Here is a 24,786-nt window from a genome sequence, read left to right as displayed (position 1 = left end):
GATTTCTTCTACCCTGCTGGCCCTGGTCAATGGCACCATCAACCTCCCGGCCACCCAGCCTAGAGGCGTCCTCTCCCTCACCTGCACCCAATTATGGGCCAAGGCCTGTCCAGTTCACTTCCACGGGTTCTTCTGTTCTCTCATCATTCTGACTCCCACTACATGGGTCAAGGCTCTCTCATCTCTCCACCTGGAGTTCCCACCATAACCCCCCAGTTGGATTTCAATCTCAATATTTCCCCCTCTAACCCATCCTTTACACAACTTCCCAGGCCACCTTCCTAAAAATCAGATCAGGTAATGCCATTGTCTTCTTCTAAAGTTTCTGATCATTTTCCATTACCTAAAAAATAAATTAATTGCACCTTCCCCATAAAATCATTTCAGGCCCTCCATACCATACTCTCAGCTGTCTGCCAACCTGTCTCTTCTTATTTCCCTTGAAGAACCCTACATCCAACCTCACTGAACAACTACTATTTCCCAAACACACCAAGTGCTCTCTTAACTCTGGGCCTTTACACATGCTGGTCCCTCTCTCTGGAATGTGCTTTTCCAAAGTCACTCTTGAGTCTACTTAAGTGTTTCTTTCTCTATGCTCCTACCTGTATTCCTCATATGTCTGTTAAGAACATATTTCCCTCTACCACTAGGATGTACGTTCCTTAAGGGTAAAGGTTTTGCTTTACACTTAACGTGAAATCCCTCGCAATGCCTGGCGTGTAGAATGTATTCTGCATGTTTTCTAAATGAAGGAGTGCATGTCTTAGGTGTGGCTAAATTCAAGCCAGATTTTATGGTAGAATAACAATGATAAAACAATTTGGGGTCCAATGCTCTGGCAGCCAAGGGTCAAGGGCAGGCAACTTATCTGCACAAATACCCTCTCTACTATTTTGATATTCCTCCACCTCTGCCTCCTGTGTCCATATGGTGACTCTATTTTACAAAAAGCCAAAAATCACATGATCTGACGCATGGTCTTAGAAGGGAATAGAATATATGAAATTATAACTGTCCCAGAAAATCCAGCCCATCTGGTAGGTGCTTTTTTTTTTTATTAAGATATAATTTACATACCATAAAAGTCACCCTTTTAAAGATTACAATTGTACAATTCAGTGGTTTTTAGTATATTCATAGAGTTGTGCAACCATCATGACTATCTAATTTCAGAACATTTTCATCACCCTAAAAAGAAAACCTTTGACCCACTAGCAGTCATTCCCTATCTCATTCCCTCCCAGTCCCTGGCAGCCATGAATTACTTTCTGTCTCTATAGATTTGCCTATCCTGGACATTTCATATAAATAGAATCATGAAATATGTGGCCTTCAGTGTCTGGCTTTTTTCATTGATCCTTTCTTTAGGACTCCATGTTGTAGCATATATCAGTACTTCATTTCTTTTTATTGACAAATAATATTCCATTGTATGGATATACCACATTTTGTTTCTCCATTTATCAGTTGATGGGCATTCGGGTTGGTTCCACTCTTTGGCTGTTGTGAATGCTACTATAGATGCTTTTAACACTGACCTGCAAGGGATGGGATTGTGGTTAATGAAACCAACAAAAAGGGCCTTCTCTTATTGGACCTGCTGCCTGAGAGCACATTGGGAATGGGCTTTAAAGACAGAGACCCAGAAAGGAAGGGATGATTGGAAGGCACTAGAAGCTGTCTATTTGGGGGACATCATCACTGGAGAGCAGGTTGCCCTGGCAGAAAAGAAAGAGGATAGACCAGTCCCAGTCCGACTTACCTCCAGAAGTGATAGAAAAGTAGAGGGACATTCAGCCCCAGCGTGAGCCACTCTTGCGCACACAGGAACATGATGCAGAAGAGGCTATGGATGGAGTATTCTGGCAGCACCAGCTGAAGAGGGAGCAGAGACACAGCCCTGAGTTAGAGGAGGAAAACACCACTCCTGCTTCTATGGCAGCTGACTTCTGCCTGGACACTGCCTCTCACAGGCAGTTGATACAAAGGCCCTCCCTTGAGCAACATAGAGCCACTGTCCCAACACAGATCCATTTCTGGTAAGTTCTTCTTTTTATGGCACTCCTCTTTTCATTATACCCAAACCCAAATGACACAAGCCCTCAGTGCACTACTTGCTATTAATAGAATACCATGCTTGCTCCTAGGGGTCACCCATGGATGGCCACTGGGAAGACTGGAAGAGCTGGTCCAGTCCATGTGTCATCTGACCCAAGGCAGGACCACTAGACGAAATACTGCAAGGGTTTCTAATGAGTCCATAACTGCCCTGCTCTTATTTTTCTGGCCCCTGTGTGTCCTCCTACAGTAACTCACAAACCTAAAGTGAATATGAACATTTATCACAAATATAGGAGGGTCAGGAAAAAATGGCCAGCCTCAGGAGGCAGTGGCATTTTGCCTGATGGTGGATGGAGCAAGAGGAATGCAAGAAAAAGAACAATTAGCAACGATGAAGAGGGACAGTGTAGCCTCTGCGGGAAGAGGGAAGAAACTGATCCTGACCAAGAAAGGCCTGATGGTGGGAAGCAACCAGCAGGAAGACTAAGCTCTTCCACCTCCAACCCAGCCACACAGGTATAAATGGGTAAAAGGAGCTTAAAAGCATTGAAAAGCTGCTCCTAAGGGTGCTTACATTTGATCAGAAATCAAAGTTGTAAGCTAAAGGGTAACTGTAAGAAATTTGGCACCTAGACCAGCAGTAGGGAAGGTTACATATATAAATGCACCATTTTACCCAGTTATGTAGGGACATATAGATATATATTACCAAATATATTTATTTATATAATATATAAATATACTTTGTATTGCTTAGGCTATCCTGAATGCTTTGGTCTTCCTATCAAAATCTTTTGAAATATCCTGCAAGGCCCATCTCAAATGCCACTTGCTTTCTTTTTTTTTTTTTTTTTTTTTTTGAGACATAGTCTCACTCTGTCACCCAGGCTGGAGTACAGTGATGTGATCTCGGCTCACTCTAACCTCCGCCTCCTGGGTTCAAGCAATTCTCCTGCCTTAGCCTACCGAGTAGCTAGGATTACAGGTGTCTGCCACCACGCCCAGCTAATTTTTGTATTTTTCAGTAGAAACGGGGTTTCACCATGTTGGCTAGATCGGTCTTGAACTCCTGACCTCAGGTGATCTGCCCACCTCAGTCTCCCAAAGTGCTGGGATTACAGGCATGAGCTACTGTGTCTGGCCTCAAATGCCACTTTCTATTGGGAGTTCTGCCCACCCTCCCCTGTACCTCTGGGCCCCACAGCATGTTTTCTGACCCCCTCCCAGGGGTACTTTCCTAATCTATCCATTGTGGAGTCATCATCCTCTTCCCACCTCCCAATACAGACAGACTCCTCTGTCCAGCATTCTGCCAGCCATCTTAGCCAACGTCTATTCTTTTCTCATTTCCATTTACAAAGTGCCTTTGTACAATGCACGGCAGTTAGGAGAGACTTAACAAATACTTGGTAAAGTGCATTGAACTGACCAAGTGCACGTGTTTACAACATGGCTGGCTGGCATTAGATATGCAGCCTGTGGTTACAAACTAAGATGTCTTTGGGTGGAGAACAAACTCCCTCAAACCATCCCATCTGGGTGTGGACCAGGACTTTGGTCTCTCAATTTAGTTAGATGAGCTAACTACCCCAGATGGCAGACGCAGAGAGAGAAACACATACGCACACATTAAAAATAAAGACATGCACAGCACACGTGTAAGACATTTTGTAACTATGGGGCACCTTCTTTAGTCTCAAAGTCCAGTGCAGATGAATTGCATTAACCCTCACCTTAGACTTCTCAGGCAGTCACCTGAAGAATCAGAACAAAGGAGCCATCATTCCGGATGTGGTGACCCTTGGTGGGTGAACTGGGTACAGCCAGCCCCTGTGAATCTCAACCACCTGGCAGGAGGGGGCACGCCATGTCCCTAGTATATCTCCTCATAGGACCTCAGAGCTGTGCTAACCAACCCTATCTACCCCCAGCCAAGGCATCACCCTACCCCCTTCCATTCAAAGAGAAAGCCCACTTTCTCAGAGCCGGGTGCACCAGCCCCGGGAGGCAGTGGCTGTGAGTTCTGCTGTGCACATCTCCACAGTTTCTAATCATTGGGTTCAGCCACTTAAGCTGAGGTAATTAACATGTTTAGAGACAGCCACCATGGGCCTGAATCATCCATTATTTCTCCATCTCCATCTCCAACTCCAATGACAAATCTCTGACTGATTACAGTTTGGATTTCAGGTCCCACTCTTAATCACCACCGCTTCTTCTCTCTTTGGGGCTTGATTGATTGTGGAGGCTGCAACCTTCCAAGCAGGGAGGATTCATCACTGTCTCCATGCAGAAGAAAACTGCTTAATGGAGGCCAGCTAGTCACAGAGGTCTCCAGCCTTTTGGATGGTTGGAAAAAAAAACTGAATAATTTACTCTGCCATTTCAGGTGGCTTCTCCAGATGACCTCTTACTACCTAGAACACTGACCACTGACCTCTTACTACCTAAAACACTACTACTTACAAGTAGAAGAGGCTCCTCCAACTAATCCAGAGAGTTTTAGGAGTGACAGTGACCTTTTGATACACACACTGGTCCTTACCTACTTCCCCAGCTGCTCCTTGTCACAATTATGTGAAAGAGGTAGGAAACCTCTTCCTTCTAGACCAAATGGAAATCAGCCAGGCCATTTGCATGAGGCCTGCGCCATAGCCATTATGGCTGCCTCCACTCACACCCAACACTCAACCTTCTGGAAGGTGGTAAGGTTGCATTTCCCAGTTCTCGAGGGTTGGGGGTGCCGATGGGCTGTGGGCAGAATTGATGTGCAGAGAAGGGCCAGACCACTTAACGGCTGATACAAAATGCTCCAGAGTCTCTTTTCCGTTTCCTCTGACAAAGCAAAAAGCATTTAAGATGGTGGGTACTCCATCATCCTGAAGCCACAAGTAAGGAAAGAGGCCCCTAGGCAACTCATGATGGGCTAGAGTGTGAGCAATAAAGAAACTTGTGTTGCTTTAAGCTGCCAAAAGGTAAGTGTTGTTGTTTTTTTACCATAGCGTGATTTAACCTATCTCATATGATACCATCAGCAAGCCCCAGAATGAGTAATCAATGGGAAAAGCAAAGTTGTGTTCTTCACTCTTTATTCTCCCCCAACCATCCACCCAGCCCTTAAAAAGCCATCGAGGCTGGCAGGACACAGCTCCCTGTCACTGGACATGCTCGGGCAGGGGCTGAATAGCGACCAGGCAGGTATAATGCTTATTTATTTGTGTTTGCAGTCAGACCAGGTGTTCCCTCCCAACTCTGAGAGTATCTGTTATATAAAGACCACCCCTAAAGCTTCCAAGCAAAATACAGAGATGCAAGCACTCACCACAGCCCCATGACCCTGAGTCATCCCTTAGCTTTGGAAAACACTTTCTTTTTTAATAAGAGAAGCTGTTGAATGGTGCCAATCTCATTCTTTCACTCAACAAATGGAGAAACTGTTTCATGCAAGCCACAGCCTATTGAATTGTCATATACATTATTACCCTGCTTTCTAGAGTCACAAATTCTAAATCTCAACATGAGTATTGTGGGATTCATTCCAACCAGGGGGGATCATGGAAGGTTTGTGATCAAAGGGAAGTTGGAAAGGGCGAGTAAAACCTAATCACGTGTGGGAACTGGAGGTTGGCATCCTAGAAGTGGAACAACGAAAGCAAAAGCATAGAGAGATGGAAGTCACTGACCTGGGGTGGCTCCTTAACAAGGCCACTGCAAAGGGCCCCTATTCAAGGACATTAATGATATCAGGTAAGGACTGTGTAAATGCTAACTAACTTTATTCCACCTGTCCTGACTTCCTGCCCAGATGCTAACAGTCAATTTTCATTTGCTGGCAAACATTTCCCCCTGGATATCCCACAACCACTTTGTGCTGAAATTCACGTTCCTGCCAATTCCCGCAAACTTTATCTCCTAAATTTCTGACTTCTACTAACCACACCATCTCTGACTCCTTCTTCTCATCAGTCTCCATATGAGTCTGTTTCCAAATCTTGCTTCTTCACAGCCACTTGCATTTGTTCCTTCCTTTTTATTTATCCTGCCCCTGGACCTCCTCTCCAGGCTGGTGCAAGAAACTTCTAGCAGGTTTCCATCCCTGCACACATGTGCCCTCCATCCAACAGAGCAGTATATGCCATGCTCAGCTCAGCTCTAAGCTGTTGTCCTTAATCTTGTTTTTCCAGGAATTTTACTTGTCTGCATTTTAAATATTTTATTTCTAGTTATGCATCCTCTCATTCATTCATGTATCCATTTGTTTGCTGTTTTACCCCATCAATGACCTGCAGCTGGAGAGGGGCATCAGGGGTTGTGGGAGAGATTGCTCTTACCCCCAAAGGAAAAGAAGTAGAAAGAGGCTGCTTGGAGTCGAAGCAAGGGAATAATGCTCCTGGTAAGAAAAGGGATTCCCTAAGACCAGGGGAAGGGAGAAGATGAGGAAGATGGAGAGGCAGCAAGCGCCCCTGTTGTTGGAGATCTGTCTGCTCCTCATGCATCCCAAGGGCATAGGATTTCTGTGAGGCTGGTGTCAGCATGCCTGGGACCAAACACATTAAAAGTCACAGCTATGGAAGCCACGGGGAAGCTCCTGGCGCTGAGTTTATCTTGAAGAGAGTGGAAGCTGTGAGACTCAGAGTCTCCACCCATCTCTGAATGCCCCTGTCGACTCAGACAACAAGCTTTACAACTGTAATCCCATAAGTCTCAATATATTAGCCCAGTGTCTCAAAGCATTATATAAATTCCTACAGTTACATAATACTCAACTGTGTGATCTTTAGAAAAGTAGCTACCCATGCCGAGTCTTATTTTCCCCATCTGTAAAATGCCATACCTACCAGCCAGAGACACAGGATGTACTATGAATGACGGTGCTCTCAAAAGTGAAGAAGCCTCCAACAAAAGAAGACACCACTATTGTGTTGTGATCATTATTATCATTATTATCTTTTCTGAGATAGAGTCTTGCTCTGTCACCCAAGCTGGAGTGCAGTAGCACGATCTCGGCTCACTGCAACCTCCACCTCCCAGGTTCAAGTGATTCTCTTGCCTCAGCCGCCCGAGTAGCTGGTACTGCAGGCATGCGCCACCATGCCTGGCTAAGTTTTGTACTTTTAGTAGAGATGAGATTTCACTATGTTGACCAGGCTGGTCTTGAACTCCTGACCTCATGATCCGCCCGCTTTGTCCTCCCAAAGTGCTGGGATTACAGGTGTGAGCCACCGTGCCTGGCCAGTCATTATTTTTAGTAATCATATACTAGCTGATGACCATTCTCAGGTGGATAACTTGTTGCTCTTACCGTTAAAAGTCAATGAAATGACCCAGAACCAAAGTTGGTTTCCTGACTTTTCGATTCAGTCCCCTGACTCCCTTTGATTGAACCAAGTTCCAGCTTCCTTAAGTGGGAAGAGAATCCAAGGGCTGTTTCAACAGCCTGACTCTCAAATCATAAAAAACCTCAGTCCTTGCCTGTTTTCAACAGCAATAATCCAGTTCTGTGTGTCTGCCCTAAGGTTTATTTGCCCCAGGAGCCAACGAGTGTGGAGAAAAAGATAATATCTCTTCTATTTGACTCCTCAGCCCATAGTAAACTGGCCCTAAAACAGAGGATCCCTCTGGGATGCCCAGGATGAAGTCAATATTCCCAGCATGGAGATCATTCTCCATTTGTTCCCAGATGAATAATCATGCACGTGAGCGTGCAGTCAGCCCCTGCTCAATTTACATCTGGGTGAGGGGACAGCAGGAAGGAGCGGACATGGATGCCATGCTTGGAAAACTAGGATTTTGCTAAACCACAAGACTATGAGAAAAGCATCTCCAAGCACTGTCAGGAAACCACATTCCGGGTCCCTTTGCTCCCAGGAGGCCATGTGCTCTTTAATCACTCTGGATGAAGGTTGTCTTTGGAGAGACTGCACCAGCCTGGGCATCCATGAAGGCTGCCCAGCCCCATAGGCCCTGCTGTGTCAGGGACTAGCACCCAACCTCAAATGGCATGATACAGTAGGAATACTCTGCCAGCTGGGACTTGGGTTGGGCGACTTGAGTGTTCCCTATTTGTTGGTGCTGGCATATTAAAATGTTTTGACCTCCTGGAATTTGCATCAAAGTTTATTACATATTTTTAAGCCACAAGACAAAGGCTCTGCTACATAAGAAACCTAACACAGAATCACCTAGTCTAGAATTATAATCTTATTTAAAATTTTTCTAAATTATTTTGTTAAGACATGGGGTCTATGTTTCCCAGGCCAGTCTTCAACTCTTGGGCTCAAGTGATCGTCCTACCTCAGCCTCCCAAATTGTGGGGATTACAGGTGTGAACTACCATGTCTTGTCCTAGAATAATTTAAAGTCACCATAAAATTAGTATGACACCTACTGATTTTATGTACACCAGGAACTGTGGATGTGACTCAGAACCCTTCACTGCTAGCAGCTCTCCTAAATGCCTGGACCAAGTATTGCTTTGATCTTGGCCTTCTATGGCCAGAATTGGACCCTCATGACTGACTGCCAGGGCCTGGGCCACTATTCAAGGGAAACCAGTAGCACATTATTTTCCCCCTGGGCCTGCACCAGGAACATGAAGGAAAATAAGTTAGAGAAAGCAAGAGAAGGTTGCCTGCCTGAGTGACCCAGGACCTGAAGACAGAATAATTTTCCTCCCGGCCTGGGGAGGCCCAGTGGTCAGTGAGGGCATGAAGGGCAGAGGAGTGATAGGCTACTTCCAGCCCGAGGCGCCTTCTCTCCAGGCCTCCCACTCTTCCATCCCATGGGGCCTCTGGTTTCTCCTTTCTTGGCTTACCCTCCCTGAGCACATTTACTCCACACTGTGGATATTCCTGTTGCTTCTTGGCAGCCACTTGGACTCATTTCCACCTCTCCACTGAGAGAAGGCAGCACAGGGAGGAAAAGGCACACAGAGAGAAGGGGGGTCAAAACCAGCACCCCTGCTGCCCACTGCTCCTGACTACCCAGGGAGTGAGGGCCCAGAGGCCCCTGCTGGGATTTAGCTGTGCATGACACATCTGCAACCGGCCACACATGCTCCAGACACTGCCTTCGTGGACTGCCCTGGGCTCCACTCTTGCCCTGCCCGGCACCCTGGGAGCTGCCTGACCCTCCCTGTCCTCACTGCTCATCGGGGACCAGCTTCCAGCCTGACTGACACTGACCGGCTCAGGCACCTCTAGCCCCATTGTCATTTCCCTTGGGGCCCTCACCGCCAGCTGTACCCTGTGCAGGGGATGCAGGCCAACCATCCTGCATAAATTACAGATCCCAGCCAGTCGACTGGGGAAATTCTCCCGCTTTGATCCAAGAGGAAAAGCATGTACACACACCACCACGAGGAAGAAGTCTTCTTCCAGCGGAATTCACGGGTCTCAGCTTTGTTTCTGGAGGAGAAGGAAACCAAGGCAGGAGGTGACTGACTGGGCCTAGTGCCCTGATCTACAGCTCGGCTGCTCCCACCCTGCCTCCCACCCATTTCTTTAAGCTTCCCCATCTTTTAGCAGTGGTTCTCAAACTTCATGATACTTTGGAATCCCCTGGAGCTTTTGCTAAAACCCAGATTGCTGACCCCACTCCCCGCTAAGTTTCAGATGCAGTGGGTCTGAGTGGGGCCTAAGAGTCCCCCTTTCTAACAAGGTCCCATGTAAGTCACTGAGAACCCTGCTCCTCAAAGTGTGGTCCCTGTGCCAGCATCCAGTTTCTCCTGGGAGCTTGTTAGAAATGCAGAATTTTGGCCCCATCCGAGACCTACTGAATCAAAGCCTACAGTGTAACAAAATCCCCAGTGATTTACATGTACATTAAAGTTTGAGAAGTGGCTCCTCAGCACTGATACCCAAAATAGAGTCTCCCAGCCACCAGCATCCAAATTGCCTAGGGCACTTGTTACAAATGCAGATTTCCAGGTTCCACTCTAGACTCTTTAGATAGACTCTCTGGGTCAAGAATCTGCATTTTTCAGAGCATTCCAGGTGATTTTGTTAAACACTTGAGCTGAGATTCACAGACCCAAGGTATGAAGACTGTACAAGGGTCACCGGGCCATAACACCTGGAATATGCCCAATCCCATCTGAAGAGCACACGAGGCAGATGCTTCTTTTTTAAAACCCCTGGTGTGAGGCCTCCTCCCACCCAACCCTCCCAGAGGCTGTGGGTCTTCTCCCACATTACGGTCCTGTGCTCACCGAGCCCTGCTCACCAACTACTGCTTCAGGGGCTCAAGTCTGGGCAACCGGCATTTGCAGTCAAGAGCAGTTGTCTCTGGCTCCTGGCTCTCCCACACACCACCCCGTGGGAGAGCACCCCTGAGGCTCCCTGGGCCCTGCAGCCCTGCGGCCAGTGGTCTTTAGTCTTGGAGGGTTGGCTTTGGCATCTTCCTGGGATGGAGGTGAGCTCTCCAGCACCCTTCTACCTCCAGAATCCCCCCTCCAGTTCTGGCCGGATTCTTTCCACCCTCCACAGGCCACTTCTTCATTCAGCCTCACAAGCTCCTTCCACCTGTCTCTGGCCCTCCTGGTATCTCAATGGACACTTGATAGATCTGTAAGGTGGCAGCTTCCTTTTAGGACCAAACCTTTGGATTCCAGCCTTGCTCTGCCCACTCCTCCCAGCTTTCCTTTTATAATTGTTTTCATACAGCATCAAGACACACTTGAATTTCAAAAGCCTCTGCCAGTTTCCTCACACGCTTGTTAAATTACTGAACTACCTAAGATTTCACTCTGGGAGGAGATGAGAATAAAAGCGCTCTCTCAAATAATACCACATTTTTAAGGGACAAAATTCTCCTACAATTTACTGGCAATTCAGAGCTTCTTAACACTTGTAGCTTCCCACTCCTTTTCTTCTTTGAGCCAGAGATGACGGGAGTAGAAATCATGCCCAGACTATAGGGAGTGATCAGGCAAAGACTCAGACTGTTTGAAAGGAGATGCACTCACCAAAAGGAATGTTCCAAGAATGAGGAGGGCAGTGGGGTTAAGGGTTCAACAGGCCTTGTTCCGGTGCTGGAGAGCCCAAATTTCACACTCATTCAGCAAATATTTATTAGAAGCACTTACTAGGTGGTGAATGCAAAGCCATCCAGCTGGGGAGACTCAATGTAAATGACCAGGTGTAACACAGGTTCTAGGAACAACAAACACAGAAGCCAGAGGACAAACCGAGGCAGCACATAAGCACTCGATGCAGGAGGAAAGGAGAAAAACCGTTGTTCTGAGTGAGGAAATGAAGGAGGGACCCTTGGAGATGACCGCCTCTCAAGTGGAGATTTAAAGGATGAGTTATACTATGGAAGGCAGAATGTGGTGGCCAAAGTTGCTCCCAAGGGACACTCACAGCCATCCTTTCATTCAGGGGCTTGAGACAGTCACTTTTTCCTTTATGTCCTGGGAAGAAAACATCCATTCCATCACGTGGGCCATCCCTTATACATCTTCCAGGCAAACGACATGGCAACTGGAAATGCTTTCTGCCAGTCTCTTTTTAAACCTGGGAGACTTCCAGAGAAGAGTCACAATGGTTTTACCTGACAAGGAAGAGCATGGTGACAGGAAGGGGAACAAGGGCAGAAACAGGTCATCTTCTGCCTTTAGTTACTCAGCATGGGGCAGATGATAATGAGCCTGGACATCAGCCCCACCTGCCTAGAGCTGGCTGGGAATTTAGCACAGCCGAGAGCCCCGCCCTCCTCTCAAACCTGTCCCACCCACGGTGCCCGCCCAGCCCAGAGTGAAGGGAAGGAAGCCCAACTCTGCTTAGAGAAGAGGGTTCCAAGTCCCCAGGGCCACACCTCCCACTTTCACTGCCCACTACAGCCGCGTTTCCCAGGTGAGGCTCTGCTGCCAGGCCTCTTATGCAACAGGAGCCTGATGTTTCCAGAGGAGGGAGTTGACCTCATGCACCGCTATGCTCCTTAACAGAGCGAAGCTGGTGTAAGCCTGCGTCTTCAGCAGCACCATCAACTTCTAAAGAACCTTTTTCAGGAAAAAAAAAAAAAAAAAAACCCAGATGATTATCTTACTTAACAGCTATTAAGTGGTGTTAATTACCTGTTACTCTCAGCAGGTTGGAAAAATTTTGCCCTAACAAACAAAAGAGGGTGAATTGAATGAGAATGGGTAGTACTGGCATTCGCAAAAGAAACACAAGCTGTCATCATCATCATCATCATCAATTAATATTTATTGAGTGCACGTACAGGGGAATGGGCAATTTGCTGAATGTCCTTACCCACAGCCCTAACTGCAAGAACAAGACGAATGGACACAGCCCTCCCTCCCCCTTGCCCGGGCAGAGGGTGTTGTCCTCCCCACCGGCCCAGGCAGAGGGGGTGTTGTCTGAAGTCGAGCACATGCATATGTGTTTGTCCAAAGTCTGGCAACAATTCCTGTTAGCTGGACTGTGCCAAGTTTTATCACAAGTCTGATTTAGCAAACTAATATTTTGAAGAAAAGATAAAATAATATTGTAACTTGCTCCCAGCAAGGGATAGAGTGCCAGTGTCTTAGTAAAAATAGTAGTAGATTAAGGAACAAGGAACTTGGGCTGTAGCCTGGACTATTAAGAAACTACAGAAACTTCAGTAAACCATTTAACCTCAATAGGCTCAGTTTGTTCATCTACAAAATGAAAATGATAATAATAATAGTATCTAATTCATAGGACTGTTATGAGTATTAAATGAGTTAATACATGTGAAGCTCTTAAAATAGTTTCTGGCACAGAGTAACACTTTATATAGAATAACTATTACCTGTAAGAGGAGGCATTTGACCTGCACAATCTCTACAGTCCTTCTCAGTTCAAACACTCCATATAGTTTTAAAAAGCAGCAATTAAACTCCCTTGAAAATTAAACCAACAGATCTTCCTTTTCACTCTCCAGTGCTTGCAAATTTTAAAAATCCTCTTCCTCCAATAATTTTTATCCCCAGAAACACCATGTGTTCTGGGGAGTCTGACCATTTTGTGTGTCAGCAATTACCACTCCTAAGTAATAAAAGCTCCCATGCTCCTGAAGGATTTTCCTCACTTCTCAAGTTAGTACTGTGCAGCTGTAGGTGTCTGTGCCATTGGTTTTTCTGTGTGTATCTCTGTGGGTATCTCTCCATAAAATTGTTCCATTGCACAGGGACCAGCACATAGTTGGTGCAATGGAGCACACTCTCCATTTATTCACTTAACAGATATGCATCAAGAGCCTACTATGAGGTGTCAAACACTATGGCAGGCACTGGAGGTGCCAGGATGAGTTCAGTGAGCCTCGTGACAATGTTTTGGGCACCCCCAGGCTGATGGGAGAGACCGACAGCCGAACACTGGACCATGCTGCAGCCAGCACTCTCACACTGGTGAGCAGGCAAAGGGGTCAAAAGCCACAGCCTATAAACTACAGGTAGTGGGGAAACCTGGCAGGCACACATGGAGAGAGGGATCCCACTGCAAAATGGTGGAAACACCTGGGGCCATCTCTGGGTCTTGAGAATCACTGTGACAAACTGCCACGAGTCCCAGGAAAACCCTCTGCTCCCACATCAAAGAACAGGCTTCACACAGGAGGAAGGAATTACCCCTTTCCCCTGAAGTGTCACCTCTTCCTCCTCCTCTCATCCCCTGTCCCTGCCTCCTCCCACCAGAGCCACCCGTCTCCTCCTAACTGGTCCCCCCACTTTCACCCCACCCTAAGCTATTTTTCACCAGTAGGCAAAGTGATCTTTTTGAAACATAAATTAGATCATGTCAGTTTTTGGCTTAACCCTCCAACATCTTCCCACTCTCCTAGAAGGAAACCCAAACTCCTTCAGATGATCTCTAAGGCCCCACATGATCTGGCCTCTGTGCCCCAGGGCCCCACAACCTGCCACTCGCTCCCCTGCTCACTCCACTCCAGCCACACTTGACCCTTTGTTGTTCCTCAAACCCAGCAAGTCTGTTCCCACCTCAGAGGCTTAGCACGTGCTGTAGCCCCTGACTGGGGAGCTCCTCCTCAGATATTTGCATGGCAGTGCCTTCATCATTCAAGAATCTACTCAAGGACACCGCCTCAGATGAGCCCTCCCTGCCGATCCAGTATCGTCTCTCTCCTTATTTACCTTAATTTTTCCATGCCTCTTTGCATCATTAACTGAAAATGTGCCCACTGTGCGTTTGTTTACTTGCTTATTGTCTATTTCCCACACTTGAATGTTCCATAGGGCAGCTTGTCTTTTTCATGACTTTACCCCCAATTCCTAGAACAGTGGCTGGCACACGGTGCAATTTTGTTGTTGCTGAGTGAGAAAACAAACTGGTCCTTTGGTCATTCCCCACACAGGCATAGCTATCACCATCATTGAGCTGATTTCTGAATATGAAAAACCATAACAGCCATCCCAGTAACTAAGAAATGGTGTTGACTCGACACTAATTTAGCAGGCCCCAGGTTCAGTAGGTCTGGTCCCAGTGTATCTCTCTGTTGCACATCCACAGACTGAAGCTCCAGCTCTGGCTGGTCCCTTACAGGTGAGTACAGTTGGTCACAAAGGGCATGGACAAAGAAGAATCTGTGCAAATTCAAACTCAGCTCAACTCTCCAAGCTCTGAGCACCAATGCCCTGAGTTAAACATGGCAGGAGGCCCAGCAAAGACCTTACAATAGATCGGGAGAGATAATCCGAAACACCTAAGTGACTATATAATCCAAGGCTGAATATAGGGAGAAGCAAAATAGAAGGGTAAGCATAGTAGGGTCAAAGAGGAAGGAGGTAGATTGGCCAACACTGGCCCTTGCTGGGATACACACTGCTATGGATTGAATGTTTGTGTCCTCCCCTAAATTCACATATTAAAGTCCTAATCCCCATTGTGATGGCATTAGCAGGTGGTGTCTTTGGGAGGTAATTAGATCATCAGAGTGAAGCCCTCACGAATGGAATCAGTGCCCTCATAAGGAAAGACACTAAGGAGCAAGCTTCTCTTCTCTGCCATGTGAGGATACAGTGAGAAGATGGCCATCTGCAGATCAGGAAGAGGGCCCTCACCAGAAACCAGTCATGCTGGCACCCTGATCTTGAGGTTTTAACCTCCAGAACTGTGAGGATAAATTTCTGTTAAGCCACCAGTCTATGGTCTTTTCGTTGCAACAGCACAAGCACACATGTGCACACACACACACACAAAATGCCTCACTGGAGCTTCCTCCTCCTGTTTCCCACTGTCGCGGTGCAAGGGGTAAAGGAAAAGCTGCAGGAAAAGGCTGGCCAGTGTTATGAGAAGGGAAGGAAAGGTCACCTGTCCCCAGGTATTGCAAAGAACCCTCTGCAACTCCTGATGTCCCCACTCCAGAACCCTAGCAGGGCTCCCCTCTCTCCAGTGGCAGAAGTGGGTGCTCTGAGGGGGCCTGATGAGGAGCTTTACGGCATCACTGCCAGAAGACAGCACTTTCCCTCCTTTCTTATTTCCATTTCTCATTACGCCCACTCTCTAGGCGACCACAGCAATAGCAGAGAAGGGCAAGAGAGGAGGGGAAGACAGACCCTACTTGGGAACTTTCCTCCTCACCCCACAGTTCCCTCTTCTCCAACACAGTGCCTCCCAGTTCCCTCCTGGGTGCCTCAAAATTCCCTAAGTTATCAGCCTGCTTTCCAAGCCCCCAGGGTCCCCATACTGTACTCCATTCCTTCCCCAAATCTCCATTCCTGCTACTAATCCCAAGAATCTTGTCCTTCGTGCATCTCCCTTAGCCCCCACAACCCCCATTCTTGGAGCAAATGACACCGACTTGCCCCTGCAGAAGCCAAGGCTACAACGGTGACAGATAGTTTCTGTGATTCCCAAGCAAAATGCAGGACATGTGTTTACTCACTCATTCAGCACGTATTATATACTGGGTCCCATGTGGCAGTGCTGGTGGGGTATACAGAAGCAAGACACCTGCATGAAGCTTATAGGCTAGTGCAGAAAACACATGTTGTTATGAAGGAGAACGTTGATATTATGCATGAAGAAACATATGGTCAGAGTTTGGGGTCTGGGATTCCAGGAAGACTGCCCTAAAGAAGAATAATCAAAGCGGAAGTAGAAGAGTAATCCTTTGGCCCTACCTTTCTTTGTAGTGTCCCAGGTAAGAGATGGTGGTGGTCAGGACAGGTAGTTAGGGGCAGAATATGATGGAGTCATACTGATGGATTTCAAAAATACTTAGGATGCACCATTTACATAACTTAGTAACTGATTGGATGAGAGGGTATGAGCATTACTCTTAGAAATCTTGAACGTCAGTGTGAATGATTTACTGGAATGAGCAGCAGCATTGGGAGGAAAAATATTTTTAGGGGTGAAAGAAAAGAACTCAGCATGGGCCACCATTTGAAGTGTGCTATAGTTAGGTTTGACCTCTCCAAATCTCATGTTGAAATTTGATCCTCAATGTGGTGGTACTGGGAAGTGGGGCCTAATGGGAGGCGTTTGGGTCATGGGAGCGGATCCCTCATGAATGGCTCGATGCTGTCCTTGCAATAATGAGTGAATTCTCACTCTATTAGTGCCCGATGAGAGCTGGTTGTTGTAAAGAGCCTAGTACTTCCCAACCCTCTCATTTCCTCTCCTGCTGTGTGATCTCTGCACACACCTGCTTCCATTTGCCTTCTGCCACGAGTGGAAGCAGCCTGAGGCTTTCACCAAGTACCCAACCTTTTGGCCAGATGAACCATGAGCCAAATAAATCTTTTTTCTTTATAAATTATCCAACTTCAGGTATTCCTTGATAGCAACACAAAACAGACTAAGAAAAGTCCCTATAGGACATCCAGAGCAGTTGGATGTTGAGGACTGGTTCTCAGAAGAGGAATTTGAAGGTTCTGGAAACATCAATAGTAAATGAAACCCTGGGCAGGTGGGAGAGTGAAGAGTGAGACAAGATGGAGGACACAGTCCTTAGGGTCACCAACCTTCAAGGAATGAGTAGCGAAAGCAGCACAGAAAAAGGAGGCTGAAGACCAGCAAAGACACAGGGCAGGGGAAAACCAGAGGGTGTGGGGTCAGGAAAGCCAGGGGGACTGAATGTTTAAAGATGGAGACATGGCTGCCAGACACTGCTAAGGAAGATGAATATCATGCAGAATGAAAAATGCCCCCTGAATTTGGTGACGCTGAGTTGCTGCCACTTCGCACACCGCTTAGGAAAGTGTGGCTGTGGAAAGCAGGCAGGAAGAAGGCAGGAACTAGGCAGATGTGTGGGAACAAGGGGATTTTTGTTGGTTGGTTGTTTTCAAGAAGGCATATTAGATGAGCACAACTTTATGTGGAGATAGGACAGCTGCAGAAATATTGATCCTGTTCCTTACTACGTAAGGTGAAATCTGGATTAGTCTGAAGACTGAACGTTAGGTTTTCATTTGAAATCATCAACCTAGAGGTAAGTTTCTGGAATGCAAACAACCATTTATAAGCGGGGGACAGTCCATGCCTCTCCTGGAGCCCCCACAGCTCTCTGGGATGTGGCTGTCATGGGTCCTAGCATAGGTGTTCAATAATAACTTAATCAACTGGTGGATGGATGGAGTGACCCTGAGGTGTGATTAATCACTCCTCCCTGGAATTTCAATCATAAGCAGCTCATTCCATCCATCCACACTCAACAGACATTATTCAGGGCCTAATAGTACCACAGCCCTGGGCCTGGCAGAATTTATATCACCTCAAACCATGGCACCGGGAATGTGTGCAAGGCACACACCGGGACATGTCCTCTGTACACACTGGGAAGTGCAAAGGAAGCTGCTCCCCACACTCCATGAAAAGCAAGGCTCCATATGCATATCTGCTCCCTTGAAGAGAGCAAAGGAAACAGCCAGCACACATCTCCTCTCTGCTCCCACCACTGGCGACTCCCCATTATCTTTCATATTTTCCCTTGGTGCCACCTGAGAAGTTAGTCCCAACAAGCAGATTCTCAGTGAGTTGAAGAAGTGGTGGGTGTGGGGTCTTACAAAGGCATATGTTTTTATGACACTGTTCTGATACAAAACTCTGAAAAATAGGAGCTAACAGTGTCACCTTGTCTGGGACCTTCCAACTAAAGGCTGCTTTAATTCCAGGGAGCGCAGGCCTCGTAGAGGCTGCTTAGAAGATAGCCAACATTGATGCTCTATGTTATACACCAATTAAAAGCTGCATTGAGGCTAGGCACGGTGGCTCATGCCTGTAATCCCAGCACTTTGGGAAGCCAAGTGGGGTGGATCACTTGAGCCCAGGAGTTCAAAACCAGCCTGGACAACACGGTGAAATCCCATCTCTACAAAAAATGCAAAAATGAGCTGGGTGGGGCGGTGCATGCCTGCAGTCCCAGCCACTTGGGAGGCTGAGGTGGGAGGATCACTTGTGCCCAAAAGGTTGAGGCTACAGGGAGCTGTGATTATGCCACCGCACTCCAGCCTAGGTGGCAGAATGAGACCTTGTCTCAAAAAATAAATATTTTAATTTTAATTTTTAAAAAGTTGCATTGAAACCAGAGGAGAAAAACTTAGTGAGGCTAAAGTATTAATACTAAAATAGACACATTTCATCTGGGTAGAAAATAGCTTATACTTTTCTCTTTTCTTCCAATAAACTGGGCTATATGTATATAAGCTGCTTGATAATAATAGTGGCTAATGTTTATTCAGCCCCAACCACTGTGGTGTTTTATTACATTATCACATGTATTCCTTGCAACAACCTATGAAGTAGGTGCTTTTATAATCCCTACTTTACAGATAGGAAAGTGAAGCTCAGAGAACTCAAAGTAACTTTCCTGAAGTCATATTGCCTTTTAGTGACCCAAACAGGACTGCAGCCCTGACCTCTGGTACCAACAGCACATGTGGACTTACAGAAATAAACCCCTGAACCTGCACACATCATGTGCACACTGAATAATCAAAGCAAGGTGAGAGCTGAGGTGTCAATAACAATACCTGGAACTGTGCAAAGACTTCGCCACGATAATCAAAGTCACATACACTTCTCAGCAGATAAATGATTTTTCTCTGGTTGGCTTTCCAATAAAACCAAAGACACTTTCCAGAAGCTACAGATGCACTGATTATGATTTCAGTAAACTATCGGACTGCAGCAGGTCTCCTGAGCAGTGTGTGCTTGATACCTGGTTGACCAGCTGCTGAAGATCCAGAGCTCACTAACAGTACAGTCAAGAAAGGAACATTTGCCGGGCACGGTGGCTCAAGCCTGTAATCCCAGCACTTTGGGAGGCCGAGACGGGCGGATCACGAGGTCAGGAGATCGAGACCAGCCTGGCTAACACGGTGAAACCCCGTCTCTACTAAAAATACAAAAAACTAGCCAGGCGAGGTGGCGGGCGCCTGTAGTCCCAGCTATTTGGGAGGCTGAGGCAGGAGAATGGCGTAAACCTGGGAGGCAGAGCTTGTAGTGAGCTGAGATCCGGCCACTGCACTCCAGCCTGGGTGACAGAGCGAGAGTCTGTCTCAAAAAAAAAAAAAAAAAAAAAAAGAAAGGAACATTCAATAAGGATGTTAAGCAGGCTGGGGTTTTTTGAAAGGATTTTAGGAGATTGAGCTAATTAATTGAGATTATTTAACGTTAACCTTTTTGTCAGGGCACTACTGAAAAATGTTGTGGCAGCCAGAAAATCTGAGAAGTTTGGCAACTTAGGATAATGCTCTCTGGAGTTTTCAAGGTGGTTGCCAGAGCAACCTCAGGGACTAGATCCTGGAAGAGCTGAAACATTCTATTTTAAAAATACCCAGTTGATTATCAGAGAGCCAGAATGAAACTACCAAATAATAAGGCAGATATTGAAAATTCTTATAATGATGAGCATCTTCCCAAACTGGAAATAATTTAATCAATGAGGAATATTTTAAACCCTGGAAGCAAAGAGATTTCAAAGTGAGTCCCCAGAGGTCTGATTATCACCTGCATCTTGCACAAAATATTGATACTAGACACTCTTCTTTCTGCTTGAATTTCCTCCTCTCAACTCCTGCCTACATTCTAAGTTCCTGCTATCCTTCAAGTCTCACCTCTTCAAAGGAGTCTCTCATGCATGTATTTATTCATTCATTGAACAAATACTTGTTGAGTAATTTATCCTATTACTGTGAGGCAGATATCCTGCCAGGTGATCCATATGCAATCCTGCTTTTAGGAAGAGTACAATCCAGAAGGAGAGATCAAAAACATATGTAAATACCCACAACACACAGCAGGACAAGACCTTCAGATTGAAGGGTCCCAAGAGTTACTGGCTCCCAAGACTGTTGCACATCAGAATCCCTTCGTAGATATTAATAAAAATGCAAAGTCCCAAGTTCTACTTCAGAATTTTCAGAGGGTGGGGCCCAGAGATTTGTATTTTAAATGCTGTGCATATACATCCAAGTTTGGGAACAACTGCTAAAGGTGAGAGAAGAACTTATTCCCAGCTGAAATGGTCATTAACAATGTTGTGAAAGTGAGTGGGCTTTAGGCAAGCCTTTATCATCTAGGGAATATATGGCACCTGAATGGAGAGGAGGTTCCTGGCCTGGGCTTGAAGCTGGGGAGAATCAGGACAATAGCCTGGGGAAAGGGCCTTTGGAGACAGCCACGAAGGTCAGGCTAAGGAGTTGGGACCTGATGCAACAGGTGGTGAGGAACCATCAAAGGTCCCTAAGCATGAGGGTGACATGCACAGCAGTGTTAGCAGAAATAATTATTGGAGTTGTGATAAACAGATTGGCAAAAGTTGGCAACAGCCTTTAGAGAAGCCAACAAGAAAACTTCCTGGTTCTTTTTTTTTTTTTTTTTTCTTTGAGACAGGGTCCAGCTCTGTCACCCAAGCTGGAGTGCAGTGGCATGATCAAGGCTCACTGCAGCCTTGATCTCCTGTGCTCAAGCAATCCTGCCACCTCAGCCTCCTAAGTAGGTGGGACTACAGGCAGGTACCACCACGCCTGGCTAATTTTTGTATTTTTTGTAGAAATGAGGTTTTGCCATGTTGCCCAGGCTGGTCTAAAACTCCTAGACTCAAGCAATCCACCCACCTCAGCCTCCCAAAGTGTTGAGATTACAGATGTGAGCCACTGTGCCCACCCTCTGGTTTTTAAAAGTAAAATGATTAGAGCTAGGCATTGTGGCTCATGCCTACAATCCTAGCTACTCAAGAGGCTGAAGTGGGAGGATCACTTGAGCCCAGTAGCTCAAGACTGCAGTAAGTGACAATCACATGACTACACTCCAGCTTGAGCAACAGAGCAAAAACCCTATGTCAAAAAAAAAAAAAGAGAGAGAGGTTAAAAACCTAAGTTGGCTGCAGTAGGAATGAAAAGGAAGAGATGAAGAAACATTATTTAAATATGTTAAATACCACTTTGTTTCAAAAGGGATAGTAGATGGCTCACAAATGTGTTATTAATTAATTATGACATATTCATCTCTGTATGGCTATATTTAGTAATACCTAGGATCATGTTTAATTTATTTGTGTGTTAAAACATTTTTCTCTGGGTTTGTTTCATTTTCTGCTTCAGAGGAGATGCAATTTTAAAGACACTCATCTATGGAGTGCCCCAAATGCGCTAGGACTGCACAGGCTGTGTGGGGAACTCAAGATTGAAAAAGATATATCCTCGGCCCTCAGGAAGATTACAGCCAGGTGAGGGACATAAAACATGTACACAAGATATCATTATGCAGGAAGAAGATGCTTTTAAAAATCCAGTACAATAGAGAGGGCAGAGATTATTTTTTTAGTGGAATAGAAAAGGCTTCACAGAAGAGATGACACTTGAGTTGAAATGTAAAGATAACATGTTAGCCAACAGAGGGGAACATTCCGAGTGATAAAGTGGTGTCAGTAATGGCACGAGGATCTCGAATCACAGAGCAGTGACTGTGCCTTATGCATCTCTCCTCCCAGCACCTGGCACCCTCCTTGGCACATAGCAAATACTTGATAAATGCTGGCTGAGAAAATGGGTGTTTGAAAGAAAGCAGATTGCAATAAGGTTAAAAGATATGTTAAGGGAAGTCACAGAGTACCTTAGGAGCCATGCCAAGTCCTTTAGTGGTCACTTACCCTCCAAAACTGGGATCCAGAGATTTCTGGGTATGAAAATTATATACGATCAAGGTTTGCTTAAATCATTCCAACAATGTGAAGGGTGAATGGGGAAGGAGGCCTAGGGACTTGAACGAAGACCAAGAAAAACAAAAAGCAAACAAACTAGGAAGCCTTTGTAATAGTCCAGGCAAAGAAATGAGAGTCTGAGCTCTTCAAGCAGTGGCCTGGAGGAGGAGGGCTGTAATTCATGAGGCACTCGGGAAATAGAATCCACAGAAAGACAAGGGATGTGGTGTAAATCCCGAGTGACATAGAAAACAGTGTCTCAATTAACTAAAATGGGTAAATGAGCACGGCTGTAAAGCAATTCACCGGTATCCCTTATCTGTAATTTCACTTTCTACTATTTAAATTACCTGTGATCAACCACATCTGAAAATAGGTAAGAACAGTACAATAAGATATTTTGAGAGAGACTGCATTCATATAACTTTTTTCACAGTATATTGCTATAATTGTTCTATTTTATTAGTTATTAATAATAAAGATAATAAAGTTAATATCTTACTATGCCTAATTTATAAGTATAACTTTATCATATATATGCATGAATAGGAAAAAACATAGGATATACTGCAGCTTGGTACTATCCACAGCTTCAGGAATCCCCACCAGGGATCTCAGAACATATGCCCCATGGATAAGGGGGTACTACTGTAATGAGTAGATGGCAGGTTGAAGGAAGAGCGAACCCTGAACCCTTCTCTTCCTCTTTCTGCATTTCTGCTTCAACCCATAAAATAGGAACTTCCACCAACTTTTCCACATCTTGGGGAAGTATTAGGGAGGAAGCCTGTGGCCTGGCTTCTCTTGCTCCTGGACCTGTCTGCCCTTAAACTGCAGGCATCCTCTTTCTCTACCTCCGCAAGCATGTGGTAGGTTTACGTGGTCAGGTTCAGAGACTGCCTCCTTGGCAACACAAGCCTGGAGCCCACTCCTCTTCGATACTCACTCTTTCTCCTACACTTAAAGGTGCTGGAGTCCTGCCATGCCCTTCCATGCAGCTGGTTGGATACCACATGGTTCTTCAGCTCTCACCTAGACTCTTGTGTCTGTTCTCAATTGACTCGAAACTCAAAGAGGTGAAGAAGTGTGATTCATAAGCACTCCTAACCCCAAGACTGAGTTTGAGGTACAACGAGTAAAACCAGGTAAAGATATCCAAGATGGTTAGAAGCACATTCCTGGAATTCAAGAGGGAGAAAGCAGGAGAAGAGGCATAGATTTGGGGCTGCTAGAAAATGAACGATGATAGATGCTTTGGCATTGGAGGAGATGAGCCCTGGGGAGGGCCTGCACTTACTCAGCACAAGTGGCTCACACTCAAAAGCATGTGGTGCTAGACAGACGCACGTGGTGGCCGTGGAAGTGATCTGAGGGAAGACACCCATCTAAAGGGGTCATCTGCTACCCACTCCAGCTGATTGTTGTCCTGAAGAATATGAATCCACTATTGCCATGTCCTGTGTTCTGTGTTGTTTTGTTTTTTCAAAATCAGCTTGAAACCCAGATTTTTATGTGGAGTTTTCAGATTCCTAAAATATTAAATGGGTCAAATGAAAACAAATTTGCAGGACATCTCTGATCCACAGGCTGCTAATAGCAATTCTTAGTACAGAGTAAGAGGAAAACGAGGGCAGAAGGTGCATAAACACCTGTATTTGGGGTGTGAGAAAGGAGAAGGAGAGAGATGAGTGTGAACAAGACAGGAGGAAAACTAAGATGGTCTCATACCAGGAAGCCAAGAGGAGGAGGAGACTAGTCATGTTATACTACAGAGAGGTCAAAGGGGAACAAAACAAACAAGTCAGTCTATTGGATTTGGCAATTGGGACGTCATTGGTGACCTACAATCAACAGTTTCAATAGAAGGAGAGGCATATCTGCCGGACTGCAAGGGATTCTGAGATGCGTAGGAGTCAGGAAGCGCAGGCGGGGAGTGCAAAGGACTCTTTCCAGAATTGGGCAACATATGAAAAAAGAAATGTGTGGGTTGGTAGCGTGAAGGGTTACCAAGGCCAATGCAATTTTTTAGAACAAGGAAGACGAAATGTGTTTTAAGATGGGGGGAAAAAAGGAGCTGGATAACAATGAGAGAGAAGGTACTCAAAAGAGGCAGCTGGTCTGAATATGCTCCAGAGGGAGTCAGAGGGGGACTGAATCATGAGGCAGCATTAAAAGGGGGCCCTGAGAGGAGAGGGGCCCTGAGATGGGAGAGGAGGATTGGAGAAGTGAGGACAGGAAGTGGAGGGGGAAATAGGGAACTCAGCATCAACAACCTCCACTTACTCAAGAGCATCCATGGCTGAGAGAGAAGGGGTTGACGGATGGCAGGATCGCTGGAGAACTTAAGGGAGGTAGAGAAAACCAGGAGTTGCCCATGGAGGCAGCGTGACCAGAGACAGGGAGCAGGATAGGGTTAAGTCAGAGGATAGCTGCATGGCAAGAGGACCCTGCAACAGTGAGATGGTGGGAATTCTAGTGGACAGAGAGGGTCTCAGTAGCACCAGGGATTCACCCAGAGAAGTGAAACTGATGAGGTGGGAAAGGTATGTCAATAAGGACGAGGTAACAATGAAAGCAGGATGTTCATTT

The 24,786-nt window shown here is 46.0% G+C and overlaps 1 protein-coding gene and 1 long non-coding RNA gene across 12 annotated transcripts in view; one reads left to right on the top strand and one right to left on the bottom strand.

The window, feature by feature from the left end:
• CNIH3 (cornichon family AMPA receptor auxiliary protein 3) overlaps positions 1-24,786 on the bottom strand; it is a 373,524-nt gene that overhangs the window by 47,858 nt on the left and 300,880 nt on the right. For all 11 annotated transcript variants that reach the window (XM_074037255.1, XM_074037293.1, XM_074037269.1 and 8 more), the window contains one exon: positions 1,766-1,878. In XM_074037255.1, coding sequence (XP_073893356.1) covers positions 1,766-1,878 — 113 coding nt within the window. The remainder of the gene's footprint in view (positions 1-1,765; positions 1,879-24,786) is intronic.
• Positions 1,748-15,189, top strand: LOC135970227 (uncharacterized). The gene is made up of 3 exons (XR_010585827.1): positions 1,748-2,042; positions 13,277-13,441; positions 14,559-15,189. It is a non-coding gene; the product is annotated as an uncharacterized lncRNA (long non-coding RNA).

The sequence above is a fragment of the Macaca fascicularis genome, chromosome 1 (genome assembly GCF_037993035.2).
Source record: "Macaca fascicularis isolate 582-1 chromosome 1, T2T-MFA8v1.1".
Taxonomy (NCBI): Eukaryota; Metazoa; Chordata; class Mammalia; order Primates; family Cercopithecidae; genus Macaca; species Macaca fascicularis.
The sequence above is the reverse complement of the archived record's forward strand: the minus strand, read 5'-3'. Positions and strand labels throughout refer to the sequence as shown.